The sequence below is a fragment of the Leptidea sinapis genome, chromosome 43, assembly GCF_905404315.1.
Source record: "Leptidea sinapis chromosome 43, ilLepSina1.1, whole genome shotgun sequence".
NCBI classification, from domain to species: Eukaryota; Metazoa; Arthropoda; class Insecta; order Lepidoptera; family Pieridae; genus Leptidea; species Leptidea sinapis.
The window spans coordinates 5,296,066-5,319,576 of record NC_066307.1 but is presented as its reverse complement, the minus strand read 5'-3'; the positions used below and the strand labels follow the sequence as shown (position 1 = coordinate 5,319,576).

Sequence of the window (23,511 nt, the reverse complement as noted above, 5' to 3'; positions counted from 1 at the left end):
AAAAAAAAAAGTAATACAATATTTAAAATAAGAATAATATGAAACAAGTAAAGAACGTCCTTTGCTCATAGTATTTTCTTTGATAAACGCGAGTGTTACTCATTGAAATAATACACTTTTAAAGGATTAAAACGCGTGTAATGATAAATGTATTTTTACATTAGATTCTTGCTTAAAAATTACATTTTATTATTTAATTAGTTTACCCAACGTTTCAAGTCTCGTTTTCAGTCCTCCTGAAAACGCAAAAATCTTATGTAAAAACACAGTTACAATTACACGTGTTTTAATCGTTAAAAAGCGTTTTATTTAAAGAAGTAAAGAAACTGTGCGGCGCGTGATTCACTGCAATAAGGAGCTGACTCAATACTAAGTTGTTTTGAGTGCTTGAGACACCAACACAATATATCATTAGAAATAGATGTTGCACTATATAACCTACTGTTTTACTGTTATCACTTTCTAGAGCAGTAAACAATTTGTCAAATGATACAAATTAAATTTGTACCAAAATTCGTGGACGATGTACTGTTTGTCAAATGATACAAATTTAATTTGAACCAAAATTCATGGGCGATGCTACTAAATAACGAATTTGTCAATTCAACGCTTAAGAGTGCGGTGATCAATTTACTCCATAATTACCACACTTAACGTCATTGACACAGTTGTCATATTCGCATGCAATTGTTATCGATTTCTATCTCTGGTATTTAATGTAGCATTGTAATGAAGCCTGCGAATGTATTTAAAATACATATCGTAATCGCATGAAACTGTTCTATTTTGCTATTTATTTGTGAACTGGAAATCGATTATGGAATTATTTACAACTAGCTGACCCGGCAAACGTTGTTTTGCCATATAAATTAATTTTAGAGTTAGACCTTTTCTTGGACATTGCAACATTATTTTATATTTTTCTAAAATAAGTATATTTCTAAAATAAACGTAGCTCAAGTTACTCATTATAAAAGTCCCGTCAGAATAGGTCCAGCCATTTCAGAGATTAGCTGGAACAAACAGATAGACAGACAAAAATTGTAAAAAAATGTTTTTTTGGTGCATGTAGTTTGTACCGTATATACATGTAGTAAGAAACGGTTATTTCAATACTACAAACAAACACTCCAATTTTATTTATATGTATAGATGAAAGTCAAAAACAGTAGTGATGTTATACAACTGAAGAGACGATAAATCTTTTTTAAGGAATTTTTGTCCTGCCATTATTTGTGCATGTAAATTGCACAATATAAAATTTTATGTTATGTTATGTCATACTAAAGTAGCTAATCAGCGACTGAGCCTGTGCTGTGAACCATAGCCTAAAATATATTATATATGCGATACTTCCATTCGTGTTTTCTATTCAGTGGTTAACAAGATGGCGGAAAGATGTTATTCTAAGAAAAATATAACTATTATGTTATTTCACGATATTTCCTTGTATTAATCGCGCAACATTGAACCAAAATTGAACACGCTACGTTGGAGCATACATAATATAGATTGAAACAGTTTGTTATTTTTCAGTGATATCCTTGTCAGATGATAACAGAACAGAAGAAGATTATGTATAGAAATTCAATTTGTACCAAAATTTGACAAAATGAACTATACGGGATTCGAACTCGCGATTTACGGGTATTACGTCTTAGCGCTCTTACTGTGAATAGTTTAGTAGAAATAGAATAAAGTCAACAAGTCGAGACAAATCAATACACTTCACCAGTGGGAGGCTCCTGTGCACAGGATGCCGGCTAGATTATGGGTACCACAACGGCGCCTATTTCTGCCATGAAGCAGTAATGTGTAAACATTACTGTGTTTCGGTCTGAAGGGCGCCGTAGCTAGTAAAATTACTGGGCAAATAGGATATAACATCTTATGTCTCAAGGTGATGAGCGCAATAGATATATGTATATATACCAGAGAGAACATCTCTTACACAGATACAGCAAGATAGAAAAGGTGAGTGAATCTATTGTTAGTGTAACCGGTTTAGATTGAGAAGTCGTAAAAAGTCAGCCACGCTTGGCATCAGCTTTTCCTTACTCATTTTCAATATTAAACCACTGGCTCACACACATTGATAAATATAATTGGTCATTCATTATCGGGCTGCCAGGTCGTATATACGTTAGTAGTCTATGGTAAGGACAATCTAAATCGCATGCGATTTACCAGTTGATCAATAAAAAACAAACCGTGTGAACCCTTAATTCCATAGTGAAATCGGCGGATCTTGTCTACTCGATACAATAGAATGACGTAGCATTGTATGACCGGCCATTTAACATAATCGTACTAACAATATTTTTTGAGTGTTAATGTTACAAGTATATTTTAGTCACGCATACAACGTTGCAGGTTTCAAAGTAAGTTAAAAATAGTTACTGTACCTACATGTGAACTTCATGACATTGACATTTCGTTAAAGACTTGTATGATAATAAATGTAAGTATACACTTTTATAATAAAGTCCCAGCCACTGTTCAGGCATTATCTATAAATAAATTTAAATGTTTTATTAAAAAAATGGCTCTGTCGTAAATCCTAATACTCCACAGCTGAATATCTAAGTGATCGGACAGCCGGGGACTTATGATTATTTTATAGCGATAGAAATGACTGTACAATATTGTATATTTTTATAGCGCAAAAAAAAAGAATGCTGGGAGAGTTTCTTGCGCCGCTTCTTTTCTCTCAGAGCGCCATTTGTTTCCGAAGCGTTAGTAGTATCTAGTATATTAGAAATGAGATCAAAAAGAATTCTAAAGGAATCAATTTTGAGAAAATAAATGCCTTTTATGCCTTTTTTCTTCATTGGACGCACTGATATTAATTAATGCGTGACGTCATTCATGTTTCAGTCAACTTGGCCCAATAGCGTATTTTATTGAATATCTTGTTAATCTCGATATTTAAATAACACCTGGGTCAATTAAAGTAACTTTTTAGCATATATAAGTTTTATGCCAAATCATAATACAAGTATTTATTGGAGTTTACTCCTTAAGAATCGATTTTCACCCGGTATGAGAACAATATGGAGAGTAAAACCTACTCATCAAATGGGATAGTAACGTTTTTGGTGCGCATCATTTCTCGCGCACCTTTCACTTGTGTGTGTGTGTGTATATACTTGTGTGTAGCCAGCATACACAGTATACTACGTGATAGCTTACGAATGTAGCATAATATATGTATTTATAATTACTTGATGGACCTTTTGGAATTTTGAGTTCCGGTTGTAACAGGAGTTGCGTTTGGGCATTTCCTGGCATATTTTGAGCGTTAAGGATTTATTTGATTTTTTTATATTTAGACATTTTCAAAATTTGGCCGAACATAACTCCTGTATGTCTGTTTGTAACCGACTCCATTGGACTTGATTTTGTTTAGTACCTGTTCATTTTGTTTAAGACAATCGTTCTTGAGGAGTAAACTCAAGTCCAAACTACATACTGTATTATCTGGACTAAAGGACTCTATTGCTCATAATCTAAGGATAAATCTTTGCAATGAAAAATGTATTACTAAAAATGAAAGGAAATACATTTTTTTTTTTGTTTATTACTTTTACACGTAAGAAAAGTCACCTCCTATTCAAACTAAGATCATTAGAGAGACGATAAACTTATGCATTGGAGTCAAAGGAAACCGTTTTGACGAACTTATTAGTTAGGTAAAAGTGATTTTTTATGTATTTCATTTAATTATTAGTGATACATATCTTTGCAAAGATTGATCCTTATCAGCATCAGAGTTCAATAATACAGGGTGTAATTTTCCTGAAAAATCATTCGGGTCGATTTCCGTCAATAGTACAAGTCAATTTTATAAAACTAAATATGCAGTTATTAGTTTCTTACAAATCGAGGGCATGACTCCTTTCACGACTTTTCTCTAAGACTCGTAGTTTCCGACTTGGCCATCACCGCCCTTCTCAAAAAACCACCCTGTATAATCTATTTGAATAAACCATACTATATTGCCTACAGTAAACAGTAATAGTCAAAATATGAGAATAATATGAGCCTGAAACGGCGTCACAATTAGTTTAAAATCTAATAATGTTTCGAAAGAGATAATATGTAATATAAGGCATAGTGACGTAATCCCCGTTGGCACATTATTAAGATAACAGGAAATACAAATGGTGAATGGACATTATCATAATGCCGATCTTAAAAGTATATATTTATAATTATACACAAGTCAGGCGACTATCGCTCTTAACGTTTCCGGGTAATCTCCTGAGCAAAAGATGCGATCTAAGAATAAATAATATCCGGAAACCCGTGCGACAGGTAGCATCGATAAAAAAATAAGCCTTAAGCGGTTATTACACATCACTGAATTTAGTCCTCTAAATTCAGAAGCAACTTACAAATTGAAAGAACTATTTTTGATCACAAGATCAAACTGTCCTAAATTTAGTTACTGAATCAGTTACCACTTAAAACGCGACGAAATCGGACGTGTCCTATACGAGGATGGCTCCAGACACCAAAAAGAAGACAAGGCGAGACACTTCATATCAAGATTTTATTTTCTTTATTGATCCCAACCCCTGCTGACAAAAATTATCCCTAAAACTCGTTTAGCTGTTACTATTATTCGGGAACACAAAACATGAAGAGCCACGAGCGACTGAAATCGGTAACTTAATGCGATGACACCTTCCTAAATGCTTTCTAATTAGGTTTCTAAGTGATTCAGTCAGTCGGTAACCATACTTATTTCTGAAGTTAGGATGCTAGCTTGCGTAATGAGATTATATTCAGTAAGGACTGAATTAAGTCGACTAAATTCAGTGAAGTGTAATAAGCGCTTTATTACTGCAATATTTTCTGTCTTATCATCTTTAAATTAACTTTTACTTCACTAAGGATTTTCTAAAGTGTAAAATAAAAAAAAAATAGGGAAAACCCATAAAAATAATAAAAATTCAAAATAGTGACTTTGTATGCAATTGGGATAGATTCTAGCTTTTGACATTCTGTGAGGCAGTTCTGCGGTCACTTTATGTTTCCACACCAACTAAAACTCTAAAAGGTGTTGAAATATGGGGTGGAAGTTTGTCATTTTCTAAGATGACACCATTTGATAAGATTATTAGAAAAGTGACTTAAAAACTAACATTAAATTGTAACATTAGTTATATGAAATTTATGCTTATGATTTCTCTATCATTTGTATCTTTATATATTACGTTATAATTACAGTCCCGGACGAACACTGTTTGCGCAGTTATTGCTATTAATATGAAGCTAATGTATACGATATGGACTCACATCTTACTGAGCTGCGCGTACTTCAAGGTGACCACCTTCTCCAGGGCCAGCAGCACGGCAGGCGGCGCCCGGCGCTGCTCCAGCAGACAGCGGCACCAGCTCAGCACGTGCTCCAGGTGCCGGCTCTCCTCCAGGAAGCGGGCTACCCAGCCCAGCAGGCGGACGCTGTACTCCTCATCCAGCCCGCGGACTGTTAGGTCGACTGTCCACACACAATCACTTTTATTATTCACTTAGTGACAGATGCTAAAATAATAATAATGTATTGACACACTTTTACACAAATTATCTTCTTCTACACCAAGTAATGATATCACAGACTGGGAATGGAGCGACCGCCCTCAGGCGGTATTAATAGTTATAAATAGTTTAATTGTACAATATTATTTTATAAACATATTTTTCGATGAAAAAAAGGCCGCTGAGTTTGTTGCGCCCATTCTTCTCAGGTCTGAGGCATTCGTATTGAATCACCCATTTGGAATGGGTGATAGTTTATGACTTTCAATAAGTGATGTCACATTCTATTTTGAATAAAAATATTTGAATTTGAATTTAGGCATAGCCTGTGTACTATGGGTGCAAGACAACGATATATTTAATAGAATATACTTACTTAAATATACATAAATACATATAAACATCCATGATTCGGAAACAAACATCGATATGCTACATATAAATGTTTGTACCTACCGGGATTCGAACCCGGGACCTCTAGCTCGGTAGACAGGGTCACTAGCCACTGGACTATATGGGTCGTCAATAATAATAAACAAATAAAATTTAACTGATGATGATAAATGGACGTAGTAACTGAAAAACGTTCCAAGCCAAAAAATCACATTTTAAGGAAATTGTGTTTAAAGTTTAATAAATATTAGTGTATTCCACGCATGTGGGTTGGGCTACTAAGTCATGATGTAATTTAAAGAGTGACAGTAGGGCTGCCATTTTTTGTCAGTCCGTTAATATGAATCACGTACCAGTTTTGTGTTCTTAACTCAATTTCGACTTGACGTTTTTCTGGAATATCGTCCAAATTATGTCAAGAATTTAAGAAAAATAAAGAAATAATATATTACTTTCTTTGCGCAAGTATTACACCTTAGATAATTTATACGTCTAGGTAGTCTCTTGCTGCTAGACAACCAATGAAAACAGGCCCAGTTTATTACGTCAGTGTGCGTGACAAGCTACGTCTTACACTCGCGATTTGTATGTCACTTTATGTTAGTGTGCGTGCATTGCTCAAAATAGAGGTGAACAATCAACCTCAATTTATTTCCACATTTTCACAGCTGTGACAGTCTATCTAGACATATAAATGATCTAAGTATTGCACATTAAAAATATTTTGAAATGATTAGGACGCGTGTAAATAATAATAAAAACATAATTTTAACGTGTAAGGTTCCTATCGTTCCTATCCTATATGCTAGCATAATATAAGGGCGAGTGCACACTACAAACGCAAACATCTACAGTAAAACACATTTAGAACTAAAACATAATTATAACATAAGAAATTTTTGAGTAGGTCTCTCAAGGATGCCTGCGCGGAGCCATGTGATTGGGTTGTATCTCAGTACGCTACGCCTCAAGCAGTTACATGCTGTGTCACGAACAGCATTTTTTTTTTCACTTTTTATTTTAGCTAGAATAACGATCATTTCAAAATATTAGGACGATTCCTGAAAGGCCAATAACACTCCTGTAACTCTGGTATTAAAAAAGAATGATTACTTCACATCAGGTAGTTCTACTCGAACGCATGTTTTTCTACTCTTCCATAAGAGCACTCAATTTTTGTTGCTATTTATTCAATCTCTTTCAATCCAATTATTATACAATCAATCTGAGCTTATCACAAGACTGCCTGATATTTTTTTTGCAAACGGTACCGCCGTTTTGGAATCCATACAGAACATCTACACACCGATTTTAATATAATAATAATTGAAAATAATAATTAATATTACGTTCAATTAATTATGTTTAATGTGTGTGTTTCATTTGATGTACTTGATATCCTGTGATTCCTCCGGTGTTGCAAGATGTGGCCAGCGGTGATCACTTAACTAGTCTTCCATAAAAAAACTTGAAGGTTGTTACTATGGTTACATATTTAAAAGTAACTAATGAAGTTTATTCGTTAAAATAAAATATTATATCAAAAAGATTTGACATACCGCATAAACAATATTCACTTATTCACAATATTCACCTTACAAACGTTAGGTGATAAAATACCATAATAATTCACAATAAATTCATGATCAGCCGGAAGACATCCACAAAGATTTCCACAATGATCTTGACCAGATCTTCGGTCCATCTTGTAAAATGGCCTACCAACACTGCGTCTTCCGGTACGTGGTCGCCATTCGAGGACCTTATTGCCTCAACGGGCGTCTGTCCATCAAGCTATGTGCCCTGCCCACTGCCACTTCAGTTTCGCAACCATTTGGGCTATGTCGGTGGCTGTGGTTCACAGTAAATTAAATCTAAAATAAAGCATCTATGTGTAATATTATGTAACACTAACTATGTGCCTTTGTGTAGTTATATTATGAACGGAACACTTACTATGTGCCGTGGGTACGGTTTCTATGCATCGCTGAATATGTGTCTGCTCGTTCAGCTGGAGTGCTCCAACCAGGGCTTCGCCCCACGAGCCTTTCTCCAGGTGGTTCACAACCGTCGCGGGCGTCGAGCCGCTCTCTAACCGGAACGGCCTGTAATACTCAAGTATTTAAAAAAAAATATGAAAAATTAAGGCTGACTGACACAACAACCTAGATAAAGTATGTAGCATTGAGAGCAAAATTATATTAAATATATCCTTGATAATGTTTTGTGTACATAGGCACATAAGAGAATTTGCTAGAAACTGTAATAACCATAATGTACTGTAATAACCAGGAAATAACTTTAACATACACTTATAATGCCTACTACTCGTCTTAGTCGAGTTAGTAAGTCTTTTGTGGGGAGATGTATATGCTTTTACAACAAAATCCCAGAAAATTTCAAAACAAATGTACGAAATTCAAAAGAATTGTTAGAAAACGTTTGTGTGGTAAAGGTCACTAAAACAAAACTGGCTTTCTTAATGATACCACAGATTGGAATTGGAATTTTATTGTATGATTTTACATTGCAACCATATTTTTATAAAAAAAAAGAAGCCCACTGAGTATTTTGCGCCCATTCTTCTCAGGTCTTAGGCATAATTATTCGAATGGATGGTAGGTTTTGACTTACAATAAGTGATGTTATATCCTATTTTGAATAAAAATATTTCAATTTGAAAGTGTATGCCTTAGGGGCTTAAAGGATCGAAATGGTTTTTTAATTCATTTGGTGTTGCAAATTTTGCTTCACTATATTTTCAAAGATTTTTTTTATGACAAAATGTGGCGAAACAAGCAAGACGTTCACCTGATAGTGATACGCCCTGCGCAATATACTGCCGCTGCTAGAATTCTACATTGAACCGACAATTCTGAGCGACCGCGACGTCACAATTGTTCTGGTCACTTTCAGACACAAGATGATATCTGATTAACACATTAGTTGCGCTAGTAACGGTGCTCTTTAAACCGAAACACGATAAAGCTTGCACACACAATACAATATTGCTTCACTACAGAGAAAGGTGCTACCACCAACATACAAGCGATATATAATTTAGTTTTAATTTAACACTATTGCTCCCCCTTAGTAATTCAATAAATAAAAATAAATTATTCTTGGCCGGAGTTTGATCTACACCAAGATCGCAGCAAAAACATCTATTTCTGAATTTAAAGGAATTGCACAAAAAAAGGAAACCATTGCATTGTGAACAATCGTTTAAAAATTCTAGCGCTTTATGAAAAAACGCCTCTGGAGCGAAATTTAAAACTTTTCCATATTTATCACGATCAGGATTGGGTTTCACTTTGCCTAATCTAAAGGATATTTTATCCCCGTCTGGGAACATATTAAAATGATTGACTTCCATTAAAATCAACTCACCTAAAAGTACCATCGATGCCGGCATTCTGCGCGTACACTAGTAGCCCTTCAGTGGCAGCAACGGCGAAACTGTCCCCAGTCGGGGAGAATCTGACGCAGTGAACCCTGACCTAAACAAATTATAATAATTTATAAGTGGTTGAAGGTTTATCAAAAATTTTAAACCATAGTAGAAGATGGCACTAAGTTTTTTTTTAATGAAAACAAGGGACAAGACGAGCAACAGGTTCAGTTCTGATGGTAATTGATACGCCCTGCCCATTACAATGCAGTGTCGCTCAGGTTTCTTGAAAAACCCCAAAAATTCTGAATGTCACTACAACTGCGCTCGTCACCTTGAGACATAAACACGTTTAGTCTCATTTCCCCAATAATTTCACTAGCTACGGCGCCCTTCAGACCGAAACACGGCAGAAATAGGCGCCGTTGTGGTACCCATAATCTAGCCGGCTTCCTGTGCAAAGGTGATATTTATTAAATAATCTGCAATAATGATTTTATGGTAGCCATCATGGTATTTTGATTCGCTGTTATAGCTGCAAAAATAACCAACCAATAAACGTGAGTATGTGTCACCTGATATTAAGTGATCACCGTCGCCCACAGTCTCTTACAATGTTGAAGTGTCGATAGTTTTTTTTTTGAAAAGTGTACGCGCTTTTTTAAAGGTCCCTATAGTCCTTGAAAACCGCCCTGCAGAAAAACACCACACATCCAGATAGTGGGGATGATATTCTAATTTATGTCATGTCGTGCGAAACTTAATTTCAGCGGCAGAAAACAGGTGAAACAGCTCTTCAGTATACTCCCCGTAAAAAATGCGGCAGAGAACGACGTCTCTACGCAACGCCTAGTGATCTAGCCCTTCACAAAACACTGAATCCCCGATAATTCGTGCAGACATTCGATAGAACTGTACAGTCCGTGTATACTCTGGTAGCTTCAGTATTGTTATCCGCATAGCAATCAGTGTAGGAGACAGCATTCAGCCCGAGGAAACTCCAGCGTTCACGGGCTTCGGGTTTGAGCATAACCCGTCGATTACGATCTGTATGCTACATCCAGTGAGGAAGCTGGAGGCCCACTTGCAAAAACTCTTGGGAAGGCCAATGTAACATTACAGATTAAATCTACAGCGTTCCAAAGATATTATATTAAAGAAAGAAAACAATCAAAATTATAAACTAGTTATCTTATTTTATAGAGCTTACAGGCATCATACTCTCAAATCTTTTCTTACATTATTTGACCAAACATCCCATCGAACTGGCAAATAGATCACAATGTGGCGATACCTCAAGTACAGAGTTTAGAAGACAGATGGCTCGTATTACAGGCGTGTGCATATGCGCTTGAGTGCAAGCGGCTGTGGTAATAGTACGTGTCGCCGCCAAATTATGGAAGTTATGAGAGAAGCGCCTTGTGCCATATACGATCGCATCTCCAAAATATCCGCTGTCTTGCTATAGCGTTTGTTGAGATACAGTCCACTGATAAAAGATCACACGGACAGACATCAACATTTTAAGAAAAGACGCAATATTTTAAGTTAAATATATGTTGATCATAGACTTTTACTAAAACACAAATCGAAAATGTTATATTATAGCGCTTACTTTTAACCTTATCAATTTTGGCAGCTTTGCTCATACCGAGTGTGCAAAAGCGATCGATAACTTAGCAATGGGGTTAAGCCAGTACGAAATTAGACACGACATAGCTGGTTAATATATTTTGATTTTACGTCCTTTTTTATAATACTACTAATATTAATAAAATTTAAATATCAGAATTTTACAGTTTCTACTAATAATTACAATAATAACTATTTGGGCAGCGTTACCCCGTAGAATTCACAATAAGTAATGCCTACTCGAACTTAGCGCTCTGGCTTATATAGGGCACGACCGTCTACCGTGATGATGCTACCAACTGTACATTAGTTGGCACTGCTGTAGTGCCAACTTATATGCCATTATAGTCAACGTGCCAACTTACATCGGTGATAATTATATTAAATAGTAATAGCAATAAATGTAATTATTCATTTGGATATCTTATGGGAGTCCATGACGTTGGCAGCGCTTGTTAACACATTGCTGACACAGACATAACATATCAATATATTAAATTATTAAAACTTTCGTGAGTCATTATTAAATTATTTATTAATACGGCTTTACTCACATTTTTGTCGGACTAGTTTCATAAGTTATTATATAGTCATATATAGTCATTAGTGCCAATGATCACGTAGTGGACATTGTGAGTACATTCTGTGCACCCGTGGACAACAATAGTGACAGAGTGTCAGTAATACCGTGCTCGTCATCACCACCGCGGTCCCCCGCAATGTCCAGCCGCGCACTACGAGCACAAGTCCGCAGTAAGAGGTGGGACGTTATCGCGAACCCACCACACTCACCCTGATGGACCTGGAGGACCTCCGAATGGTCCGAAACTAATCGGTACTGACACCGACAAAGACGTGAGTAAAGCCGTATTAATAAATAATATCAATGTATCATATAGATTACCTCTGGTTTGACCCTCCTGTCGGCCATATCTCCCGCCTTGACCCCTGGTAGTCGAACGTCCACGTTCCCGCCCTCGTACTCGCCTCTCTGTTCCACGAGCGCCATGTTGCCAAACTCCGTCAAGAATCGACGATTGATAAAGTCCTGAAAACATACGCAACATTAGTCCTGTACGCGTAATATTTAAAAAAATATTAGTCAATTTACGAAAATATAATAGAAAAGACAAAACATAGATGGCCTTTGGCCGAGCGACACCCCTTTGAGCAACAATCAAGCTATTGAATTGAATTATTTTCACATTTCATGAGTTCAAACGGGCTTGTAAAAAAAAATTAAAAATAAAATAACATGAGCTGTCTGCCAACGTAAGTCGTGTCAAATTTTTTCTATCAGTTTCGGAGATTTACCGAAACACATACAGACAGCCGAAAAGATGTAATAATCATAATATAATATATAAATAAAGGCTAGGGAGTTGTTTGTAAACGCATCTTATCTGTGGTCTTACTCTTGTCAAATAGGTTTAAACGTTAATTTTAAAAAAAACTGTCAGTCACTACCATAAACTTAGGGTATCTTCCGATATGCATTGCGACCACTGTACAGTGTGACGTCAATTTAATATACTGTGAAGCCGTTCCTTTATAGCCAGTTATACTGGTTACCGTTTAAAGTGGATCGCAATCCCGTATACTGTCAGCCGCAGCATTCAAATGAGTGTATTAAAGTTTTCTAGTTCATTAAAAAAAACTGTTGTTGGAGTACTATCAAATTAAAAATATTTGGGATTAAACTGTAGGTATTGTGTATAAAGCGTTAGGCACTCGAGTGGTTTTGACTGATCAAGTGATCAAAGTACTGTGAGTACCTTACCTCGAAAACGTCAGTGCTCAAAGTAGAATATGGCGGCGATTTATGACGTCATATATTTCCCTAGCGTCGTAGCCAGTCCATAACGGAACGAATTTTTCTACAGTGATGTGTGTGCAATGCTCGCAGTGCATATCGGAACATACCCTTAGTATACTTGTAGCGTAATAGACAAACACTCTCCTCACTACAGCGAGACTAAATTTAAAATGTTCATATTATGTGCTAGTTTTACAGATGTGTTAGTGAGTTAGTGTAGTGTGTAGTATTTTTCTTTTGGTCAATCGCTATGGCACATATAGATAAACGGCGTCATATTCACGTATACAATATTTTACTATCTAACACATATTGTCTTAATTGGTTATAATCTTAAGAAAATGAGTATTTACTGTGTATATAAAATGTAATAATTAGTATTTAGTGCATATTGTTCTACGAAAATAAACATCAAAGTATTATTGTATTATTAAGTAATAAACACGAAAGTAGTATTTACCTGTGTAATGTTGTTGCTATATGTAATCACATAATAAATAAATAAACATCAAACACAATCTAATACAGAAAGAACATGTCACCATTATATTTTTAATTAATATCCGTTAAAACACAGAACAATAATGATAAAAACAATAAAATTAAAACGCGATCCAATTTGACAGGGGGACTGAGAATGGACACTAAATTGTTTCAAAACGGTTACATGGTCTTAATGTATTCCGTCTCTTTCTCACACCTAGGTTTTTATGTAAAGATAATTATCTCACTTTCACACAGGGTTCGTCTATTACGGTAGTATACTAAGTTTATGGTGTGTGTCCTGTTGTCTTTTGCTGTTTCTGTATAAAATATTATTACCCATTGAAATAATACCTCACTTTTACGGCAAAGCCTTCACTAGGATGGATCGTTTATGGTCATCAGACTTCGACAGAGGAAGTATTAGTGTATCTAGCCTCAACACGAAAGACGACAATGAGTTTAATATTAATCCAAAAATAATATTTGAAATGGCGGGAAAAGACTGAAGGTTTTCATATGTTTTAAGTGCGATCTCGAACAAATATTCAGAATTTTTGTATAGGTGTAGAGTAAATTTGTTACATTATTATAAAATAATGCAAGTTGAAGGTAAATCTTGCGACAATATAATAATTTAATGATGTTAGCTTCTATAGTTTGTATGAAATTGCACTTTAAATTCTACATAATATTTTGTATTATAAGATGGTATTCGTGACACAGAGTAAAGTAAAATATTAGAACTCACGTTCACAGCGTCGAGTGATCTATTCTGCGTGATCACAAACTTCTTAATAAGCACCGACTCCTTGATGCTGTAGAGACAGACGTGCTTGGAGTTACCGCCGCCTAGTACGCACGAGCCGTCCGCCGAGTAGCAGATTGTTGTGAACGCTCTGTGGATTTATGATTGCCTGGTAATTAAATCGGAGTTTTCTTCGGGATATCCTTGTGGAAAATTCACTTATCTTAATTTTATAAACGAGGAAATCTGGATAATTGAAACACTCAGCCTCGATGACCGTAACGTGTTATTATTGGTGACGCAAGGTTCTCATGCGAGGATATTTGCGGCATCATTCTATTTTAATTCGTTACCTGGTTGCAAGACATACTATTGACGTGAATTCAAATTAATGCACCAAAACAAAACAGTGTCCCCGAGCTATTTATTTTATTTATTTATAATTATTTGGGAAACTTAGTGTTTTAGTTAGTTGTTTTTTCACTTAGTTTGTAGTGATAACTTCCCACATACTTAAACTTAATGAATAGACTACTTAAAATTTACACATAATATATTTATAACTATTTGTTAAGATTATAGTATTAGTCTTTAAAACTAATTTAACTACAGCTATTTATTTTGGATGAATAGTAATGTAGCAATTCGTATGATAGTTTCACTTACGCCTTTTATATATAATATTTATGCAAATTAACTCCTTATTTCGTGGCAGTAAGTAATGTTTAGTCTAATAAGTAAGCTCATTGGAAGTAGTAACACGTCACGCGCGAGACGGACTGTTATATGCGTGGCGTTGTATTCAAAGCGCGGTCGAAACACATCTAAACGAAAACTCTGCTAATAAACGCGTTCTCAGAGTTTTGCTTCAGACATGTTAACGGTGGTTAAAGTGCACTTTGTTTATACCTACTATAGCCGCCCCCTAATAAGATTATTATTAGCATATATTGTAAATAAATAATTGGTAGAACGAAGAAGCTGTAAATGTTGTTTAAAGGAGTGGCAATGAGTTCCTTGCCACTTCTTCTCATTAAAGCTCAACCATTTCCGAAGTGGTGGTAAATGGTAACTCTGTATGAACCCTTTGACATACGTATTATTTCTATGATCTAAATAAAATAGAATTTCTATAAGTATTTATTAAACTGACTGTTCGTTCACAACACAGATCATTTCAAATATTTTTATATTATACAAATGATATGTCTCGTGCCAGATTTTGGCGAGACAACACGTCCTGAGGATGCCTCGTGTAGAGGCGAAACACGTGTCCAATTGTTGTAAAAAAAACAAATATTGGAGGAATTAACACTAAAGAAAACTGAAATCATTTGTATAATTATGGATTTCCGCAAAGTAACGCCTAATTCAATAAATTTTATTTTTATATTATTTTCGTGTAATTTGCAAAAAATATAAATATTTTAGGTTCGAATAATATGTAATGATATGAGATATAATGACCATAAGTTACATGAAAAAAAGAATTCCGCTGGGTTTCTTACGCACGTTCTTCTCAGGTCTGAGGCAAATTTTTTCGAATGAGTGGTAGTTTTTGACTTTCAATAAGTGTTATCATTCCCTATGTTGACTAAAAAATATTTGAATTTGAACGTAGTAGGTATATTTTTATCTTGTAAATAGCCTTTTTGAACTCAATCTTATGGTAAGTCAATAATGATAAGCTAGCTAGTGCTGTTGTTAAACTCACTTGGTCTTCAGCATTTTCTCAGGGGTGATGAGGTCGGTGTCTGCTCGCCCCGAGCCCAGATCGCTGCGACCCTCGATGGTGGCAGTCTGGTCGCACGTGGTCGTGTTGAAGAACGATATGTTGCCGTCCAGAGTCGACACTGCTATCTACATACGTTTATTTTATTAAAATCAAAAGATTAACGTCAGGATCTACAAGTGTATATTGGTAGAACGCCAATGGGGCCCATGCCAATTTTACTTTCACAGTGCGGTTCAAGGAATATTACTCTTACTACCACATAGACCAAACTGAGGACTGAACATACTCGCCCGGTGGTTTGAAGTTATTACATCACAAATAAATTTTTAAGAACGATGCGGGACTCGAACCCACGACCTCTCGCGTTCCGTGCGAGTGCTCTTCCAACTGAGCTAGCCGTTCGAGTGACGTATCGTCATAAAATCTTATATACTTTGTTCAACTCTCAGATTGTGGCTTCATCTACAGGATCTACTTTACAGTTACCTGCTCAACCCAAATATTTGGATATTAGGAACTTCAAGGATTAATACACAAATAAAATTTGAAAATAAAATTTTATGAACGATGCGGGACTAGAACGCAGGTTCTCTCGGGTTCCGTGCGAGTGCTCTTCAAACTGAGCTAACCGTTCGAGTGACGTATCGTCATAAAATCTTGTATGCTTTGTTCAACTCTCAGGTAGTGGCTCTGTTATTACATCACGCAAGTAGTACGTAGGTAGCAAGGAGATGCTAAACAATTCTAGGTATATTTTACGACGCCGAAAATTAAGAAGGAATTTAAAAATTAAGAGGTTCCGAAGGAGCGTAATCCGATGTGTAGGTCAGGTAGGTTAGCAAAAGTAAGCTCTTGAAGAAGAGAAAGAAAGACAATCATTACCAAGGTTTTGCAGTGAACGAAGTTGGGACCATTTGTGACATCCTAGATGGTGGCCACGCAAAATATCACTGCCAAATATGAATATAGTTTTCCAGATTCTCAGTGTTGCAGTAAACGAATTTGGAACCATTTGTGACGGTCGGTCGAATAAGTGGAGTGTGGCCTATCGGGCTATTGATTGTATATACTGCTCTTTTAATTATTATTTATGTGAGCATGAAAAATCAGCCCTTAATAAATTATTTATTGGGTATGGCAACCGCACAAATTTGCCAATTATTATTTAATTACACTCTAATGTGATACTCGCCGTATATGTATACCCGAATAGCTACTGTTCCATGATAACTTAGATATATTATATATGAATGTCACCTCTTCACCGTCCGGCCTAAAGACGACTTGCAGCGCATCTGAATTGACTCTCACAGTCTCGCATTGGGAGTTGCTCTCGATACAGTCCCACAGTCGCACTGTCTTGTCCCACGAAGCGGACGCCAGCCGCGTACTCGATAAGTTGGGACTGAACGATAGACTCACTACTGGTGCTTCATGACCGCCTAGTACCTGCAATTTGTAAAATGATACAGTAGACAAATAAAGTGGGTTCACTGAGAAGTAAACTACCTGTGGAGTGTCTGTCTAGTCATGGACACTATAATACCAATGGGTATGGCATGAGTATTATAATGATCCTTACTGCATATATCCTTTCGGTCTGAAGGGCGCCGTAGCTAGTGAAATTACTAGACAAATGAGACTTGACATCTTATGTCTCAAGGTGACGAGTGGTGAATTTTTGGGGTTTTTCAAGAATCCTCAGCGGCACTGCAATGTAATGGGCTGGACGTATCAATTACCATCAGCTGCACGTCCTGCTGGTCTCATTCCTTATTTTCAATTAAAAAAAATACTATATTTAGTGTCCACAAAAGGTATGATAACAATTCCTTCAGATGTCATTACAGAAATATAGACAACAGCATCTAGCGAGAACTGTACCTGAGAAAATTATTGTGTTACAATAAACAGGATGGATGAAAATTCTGCACTAGTTTGAGAAATGTTATGTGTGTCGTCAAGAACTAACTTCGTATAACATATATGTAGCAGAAAATATCTTGGTAACGTCACAGAGGCATAAAATACTCGTCAGTGTTTACTCAAAAATTACTATGGAAAATAAACGTTTGTTTAATATTTTATAGCGCTAAGATATATTATTATGGGTATGTTCCGATATGCACTGCGAGCACTCCACAGTGCTTTCACTGTAGAAAATTCGTTCTGTTATGGACTGCCTGTATACTGCCGCAGTACTACTAGGGAAGGCTTAAAGGCCGGCAACGCTCCTGTGATTCCTCTGGTGTTGCAAGAGATTGTGGGCGGCGGTGATCACTTAACAACAGGTGACCCGTACGCTCGTTTGTCCTCCTATTCCATAAAAAAAAATAAGGGAAATATATGACGTCACAAATCGCCGCCATATTGTACTGTGAGCACTGGCGTTTTCGAGGTAAGGTACTCACAGTACTTTGATCACGTGATCAGTCAAAACCACTCGAGTGCCTAAAATATTAATTAAAATATTTTTAATTTAACAAAAGTTTTTTTTAATGAACTAGAAAACTTTAATACACTCATTTGAATGCTGCGTCAAAAATGCGGCTGACAGTAGACGGGATTGCGTTCAGTTTTAAATAGTAACCAGTAAAACCAACTATAAAGGAACGGCTTCACAGTTTACTAAATTGATGTCACACTGTACAGTGGTCGCAGTAAATATCGGAACATACCCATATTACATTTGTGAACTTACAGAAATCATTTTATGTGTGTTTGTTGCATCAGTTTACATTTTACATATTATATTGTAATTGAAATGATCTGTAAATCTTGATATAAAAGAGTGGCAATGAGTTTCTTGCTACTTCTTCTCATTAGCTCAACCCTTTACGAAGTAGCGGTAGATTCAAAAAGAAAAAAAATGTTTTTTATTGACATTCATAGGTGTCATTTCCGCGACCTACTTGAATAAACTGATTTTGATTTGATTTGATTTGATTTGATTTGATTTGATTTATTAATTGCTGTTGTAGCTATCGTTTACCTCTAACAGTTTGCCGAACTTGATGGACCACAGAAATATCTCGAAGACATCGTGTCCGCCGGCAGCGCACAGTTCGGAGCTCGCGTCCACCGCTACACAACTGAACTGTACTAGGCTTGGCGACGTCAGGGTTTTGAAGTTGCGATACCTAAAATTCATTTACAGTATTAAAAAAAATATCGATTAAACGCTTCCGGCAACGCACACGGAGGCATGTACCATCATACAATGTATTATACTATGTAGCTTTGAAATAATGTTGTACAAGAATTTTTTAAATCCAAGATGGCCGCCGCGCCAAAACTATGAATTTTGTTTTTAAGGTTCTAGGGGAATTTTTTAATTCAAGAATAGGGTTCATCAGCGTTCAAGACCATCAAATTTTCATCAACATAATACAGGTTTTGTACATTCTAGGAAATAAAACTAAAATGTAGTTTAATAACAAATTTTAATACCACCTAACAAAAATTCACAAACAAGCTAACATCTAAATAATTAACTGTACGATTAAAAAGAAAAATGTTACAAAACTAAAATAAATCAATTTGCTAAGCTTCTAAGAATCAATTATGAATAATTACTAATATTCAAATAGTAATCGGACAGAGTAACGCCCTAACTCGTCAACAGTTGATGCGGAAGTCAGCCGACACCAGTGAAATATCGCGTTTTATAAATATCTCCACCCTCGCCTCCTTTCCTTTTCTACGATATGTTTTATATATTTTAGTAGATAGAAACAATTTTATAAATGTAAAGCTTCTTAAAATACCTACAATATTAAAAATATGGACACACAGCAAATAATTAATACCTAAGAGATGAAAGAGAGTGGAGAGAACTTAAAATTTTAGCTCAGATCAGGATTGAAGAGGAAAAAAATTAATAGGTATGTTTGTGTGTGTATTTTTTTATGAAAATAAGGGACGAGACAAGCAGGACGTTCAGCTGATGGTAATTGATACGCCCTGCCCATTATAATGCAGTGCCGCTCAGGGTTCTTGAAAAACCCCACCCTTGAGACATAAGATGTTAAGTCTCATTTGCCCAGTAATTTCACCTGCTACGGCGCCCATCAGACCGAAACACAGTAATGTTTATACATTACTGCTTCACGGCAGAAATAGGCGCCGTTGTGCAGAGGAGCCTCCTACTGTAAACTGTGTAAAGAAAAATATATCTCACCTTGTCAAATCATAGCACCTAACAGTTCCATCAAGTGATGACGACACAAAAAACTTTTTATTAGCACTAAACACAACACTAGTTATGGTGGACTTGTGTTCACTAAACGTCACTACACAGAATCCAGACATTGTGTTCCATACTTTGATCTTGCCGTCGTAGCCACCAGTTACTATGTACAGTCCATCCGGAGAATACGCGAGACACGTCATATCTAGTGAATGGCCTTGTTGTTTCATCACATATTGTTCACCTGTTTATGAGAATTTATAGTTATATCCAGGTCAAATTTACATTTTATTAAATGAGTCATCAATTAATGATCATGGGGCTCACTTGATGGTATCATTAACATTTAGATATATCATTAATCATTAACAGGAGATCTAGTTTTTACGAAACTTCAATAAACATAGAGCATTTACAGTCGAGTGGTGAGCGATTGTACCTACTAAGCTAGAGGTCCCGGGGTCGAATCCCGGTAGGTGCAAGCATTTATATGATGAATATGGATGTTTGTTTCCGAGTCATTGATGTTTAAATGTTTGTATGATTATATGTATTTATGTATATTTAAGTAAGTATATTGTATTAAATATGTCATTGTCTTGCAACCCATAACACAGGCTAAAGGCGTAATTTGGGGCAAGATATTTTGTGTAAAAGTGTGTCAGTGTGTCAATATTATTTATAGCAAGACATAATTCTAATTCAAATCAACATTCATTTAGTCACGAAGAGCAAAAAATTACAGTTTTGAATGTGAAAATTGAAGTTTAATGAGAATAGCAAGAAAATCATTTCAACACTATTATATCAATATTTACAACTTTATCATTTTACAGAATATCCAAACACTCTATGCAGGGTTTGCTTGCTCAAACTTCATCATCATCAGCCGGAAGACCACTGTTGGACAAATGCCTTCCCCAAAGATTTCCACGACAATCTTGACCAGATCGTCGGTCCATCTTGTAAAATAGCCTTCCAACACTGCGTCTTCCGCTACGTTATCGTCATTCAAGAACTTTAATGCACTAACGGCCATCTGTCCGTCGAACTATGTGCCCTGCCCACTGCCACTTCAGTTTCGCAATCATTTGGGCTTTGGTTCTCCTTCGGAACTCCTCACTTCTGATTCGATCTTGCAGGGAAACTCCGAGCATAGCCCTCACCATTGCCCTCTAAGCAACCATGAGCTTTGTCATAAGACCGATTAGCGACCACTACTCGTAGTTGAAATATAAAATTATAGTTAATCATTAAATATGTAGAAGATGCATCAATTTACACATACCTACTATAAACAAACAACATTATTACGCGAAAAAATATCGAGAAAAATATAATAATTAATAATAACAATAATATTGACACGCTTGAACATAAATGATCTTCCCCAAACAAGGCATAGCCTGTACTATGGGCACTAGACGATATATTTAATACAATATACTTACTTAAACATACACGAATACATATAAACATCAATTTTTTTTATAGTATAGGAGGACAAACGAGCGTACGGGTCACCTGGTGATAAGTGATCACCGCCGCCCACATTCTCTTGCAACACCAGAGGAATCACAAGAGCGTTGCCGGCCTTTAAGGAAGGTGTACGCGCTGTTTTTGAAGGTACCCATGTCATATCGTCCCGGAAACACCGCACAGGGAAACTCATTCCACAGCTTAGTAGTACGAGGAAGAAAGCTCCTTGAAAACCGCACTGTGGAGGACCGCCACACATCCAGATGGTGGGGATGATATCCTAATTTGTGGCGTGTCGTGCGCAGGTGGAATTCTCGAATCGGTCGAATATAAACATCCATGACTCGGAAACAAACATCCATATTCATCATACAAATGTTTGCACCTACCAGGATTGTAACCCGGGACCTCTAGCTCAGTAGGCAGGGTCACTAACCACTGACCTATGAGTATATGGGTCGTCATTAATTAAATCGCATCTTAAAAGGAGGCTTGGAGCAGGAACTTTTAATGCACCAAACGATATCTGATCTCTTGTGTGAAATAGCGAAATAATCATCATATATAAAATTTCAAGCTATAGTGTTCTAATTAACAATGGTCTTGTTATTATAGAATCAATGAATTTGAATATATTACTACTTACTCTGCCACTCCCAAACTAGAAGCTGTCCTATATTGGGACAACCGAACGCGATCCAGTCACCCTGATTGGATATAGCCACACTACTGATCCTGTGTTCCGATATGTTGAGTGTGTGAATCAGATTAACATCGGGCATCTCATGCAGAAAGAACACTCCATTTGTAAAACCTGTGGGGTGTTTAATCATTAATTATTATATATAACACTATATTAGCAGTCACGAAAATAAATATAACACACATAAAACATTTATATTTAAATAGATTTAATATCAGTTTATCTGTAGAAAACTTTAGTGGCGATGGGCTGGTCACGTAGCTAGACTTGCAGACAATAGATGGAGTCACAAGATATCACGTTGGAAAGGGCCACAAGGCACTAGAAGCAGAGCTCGACCCGGTGGTCTGATGATATCATATAAGTGGCCGGTGAACAGTGGATAGAGACTGCAAGGAACAGGGATAGTTGGAAATCTCTAGAGGAGGCCTTAAGTTTTAGGAACGAGGGGTTCTTACTATAAAAATTTATTTTTAAATTAAAAGTTATACAAATAAGTTTTAAATTTTGTATATAATATGTTAATATTTAAGGAATATGTACAAATTATTTAATTTAGTAAGAAATATAAGGATTTATAATTTTTGTATTATTATTTAATATCAGCTTATGACGTCATTTACAACGCCATATTCGGCTTATTTTATTCAGTAATACGGCTTTACTGACGCTCTGAGGGGTTCTGTCACCTACTTGGAAACCCGTGTTGTTAAACGCATCACGCAATAAGAGCCATAGTGCCGATGATCACGTAGCGGACATTATGAGTACATTTTGTGCACCCGTGGACACCAATAGTGACACAGTGTCAGTGATACCGTGCTCGTCATCACCACCGGCGCCCCCCGCGCCCTGTCAAGCCGCGCACTACGAGCACAAGTCCGCAGTAAGAGACGGGACGTTATCGCGAACCCACCACACTCACCTTGATGAAGGACCTCCGAATGGTCCGAAACTAGTCGGTACCGACACCGATAAATCGTGAGGAAAGCCGTATTACAAAATAAGTTGCCATATTTGGCATTTTCTTTGAGACCAAAGCACCAAACAAACAAAGAGCTAAAGCTATAACAAGAATACTTTTAGTGATTTTGTTTGTAAGGTCTTCTTAAATACAAATCAATTATTTCCCACGGACGGGTAAAAAAAGAAGGACTCCCCGCCGTGATATTAGCAAGTGAAGCACTGTTATGCTAGTGTGTGTGCGGTTACTAATCATATATGGCCACAAATACTTATATAGTATCGTTTTTACGCTTTTCCACGACACACGACGGCATCTTTTAAATATTTTATTGAGACGCAAACTGATCTGTCACAGACGATGACAATTCTCATAATGGCCGCCTATCGGCCTGTAGTAGTGTAAGTGTGTGCGTGTGGCTATGTATTTATTTT

At 36.4% G+C, this 23,511-nt stretch overlaps 1 protein-coding gene across 2 annotated transcripts in view; it reads right to left on the bottom strand.

Annotated features, from left to right (window-relative positions):
* Positions 1–23,511, bottom strand: part of LOC126977000 (periodic tryptophan protein 2 homolog) — a 37,263-nt gene that overhangs the window by 6,896 nt on the left and 6,856 nt on the right. The window contains exons 7-16 of one of the 2 annotated variants that reach the window (XM_050825633.1): positions 22,057–22,224; positions 19,923–20,175; positions 18,735–18,882; positions 17,000–17,191; positions 15,722–15,867; positions 14,011–14,158; positions 11,865–12,008; positions 9,328–9,437; positions 7,894–8,042; positions 5,305–5,506 (exon numbers count right to left, since the gene is read on the bottom strand). In XM_050825633.1, the coding sequence (XP_050681590.1) occupies positions 5,305–5,506; positions 7,894–8,042; positions 9,328–9,437; positions 11,865–12,008; positions 14,011–14,158; positions 15,722–15,867; positions 17,000–17,191; positions 18,735–18,882; positions 19,923–20,175; positions 22,057–22,224 (1,660 nt within the window). Of the gene's footprint in view, positions 1–5,304; positions 5,507–7,893; positions 8,043–9,327; positions 9,438–11,864; positions 12,009–14,010; positions 14,159–15,717; positions 15,868–16,999; positions 17,192–18,734; positions 18,883–19,922; positions 20,176–22,056; positions 22,225–23,511 lie in introns of those variants that run through there. The other variant, XM_050825634.1, reaches the window with a different exon arrangement.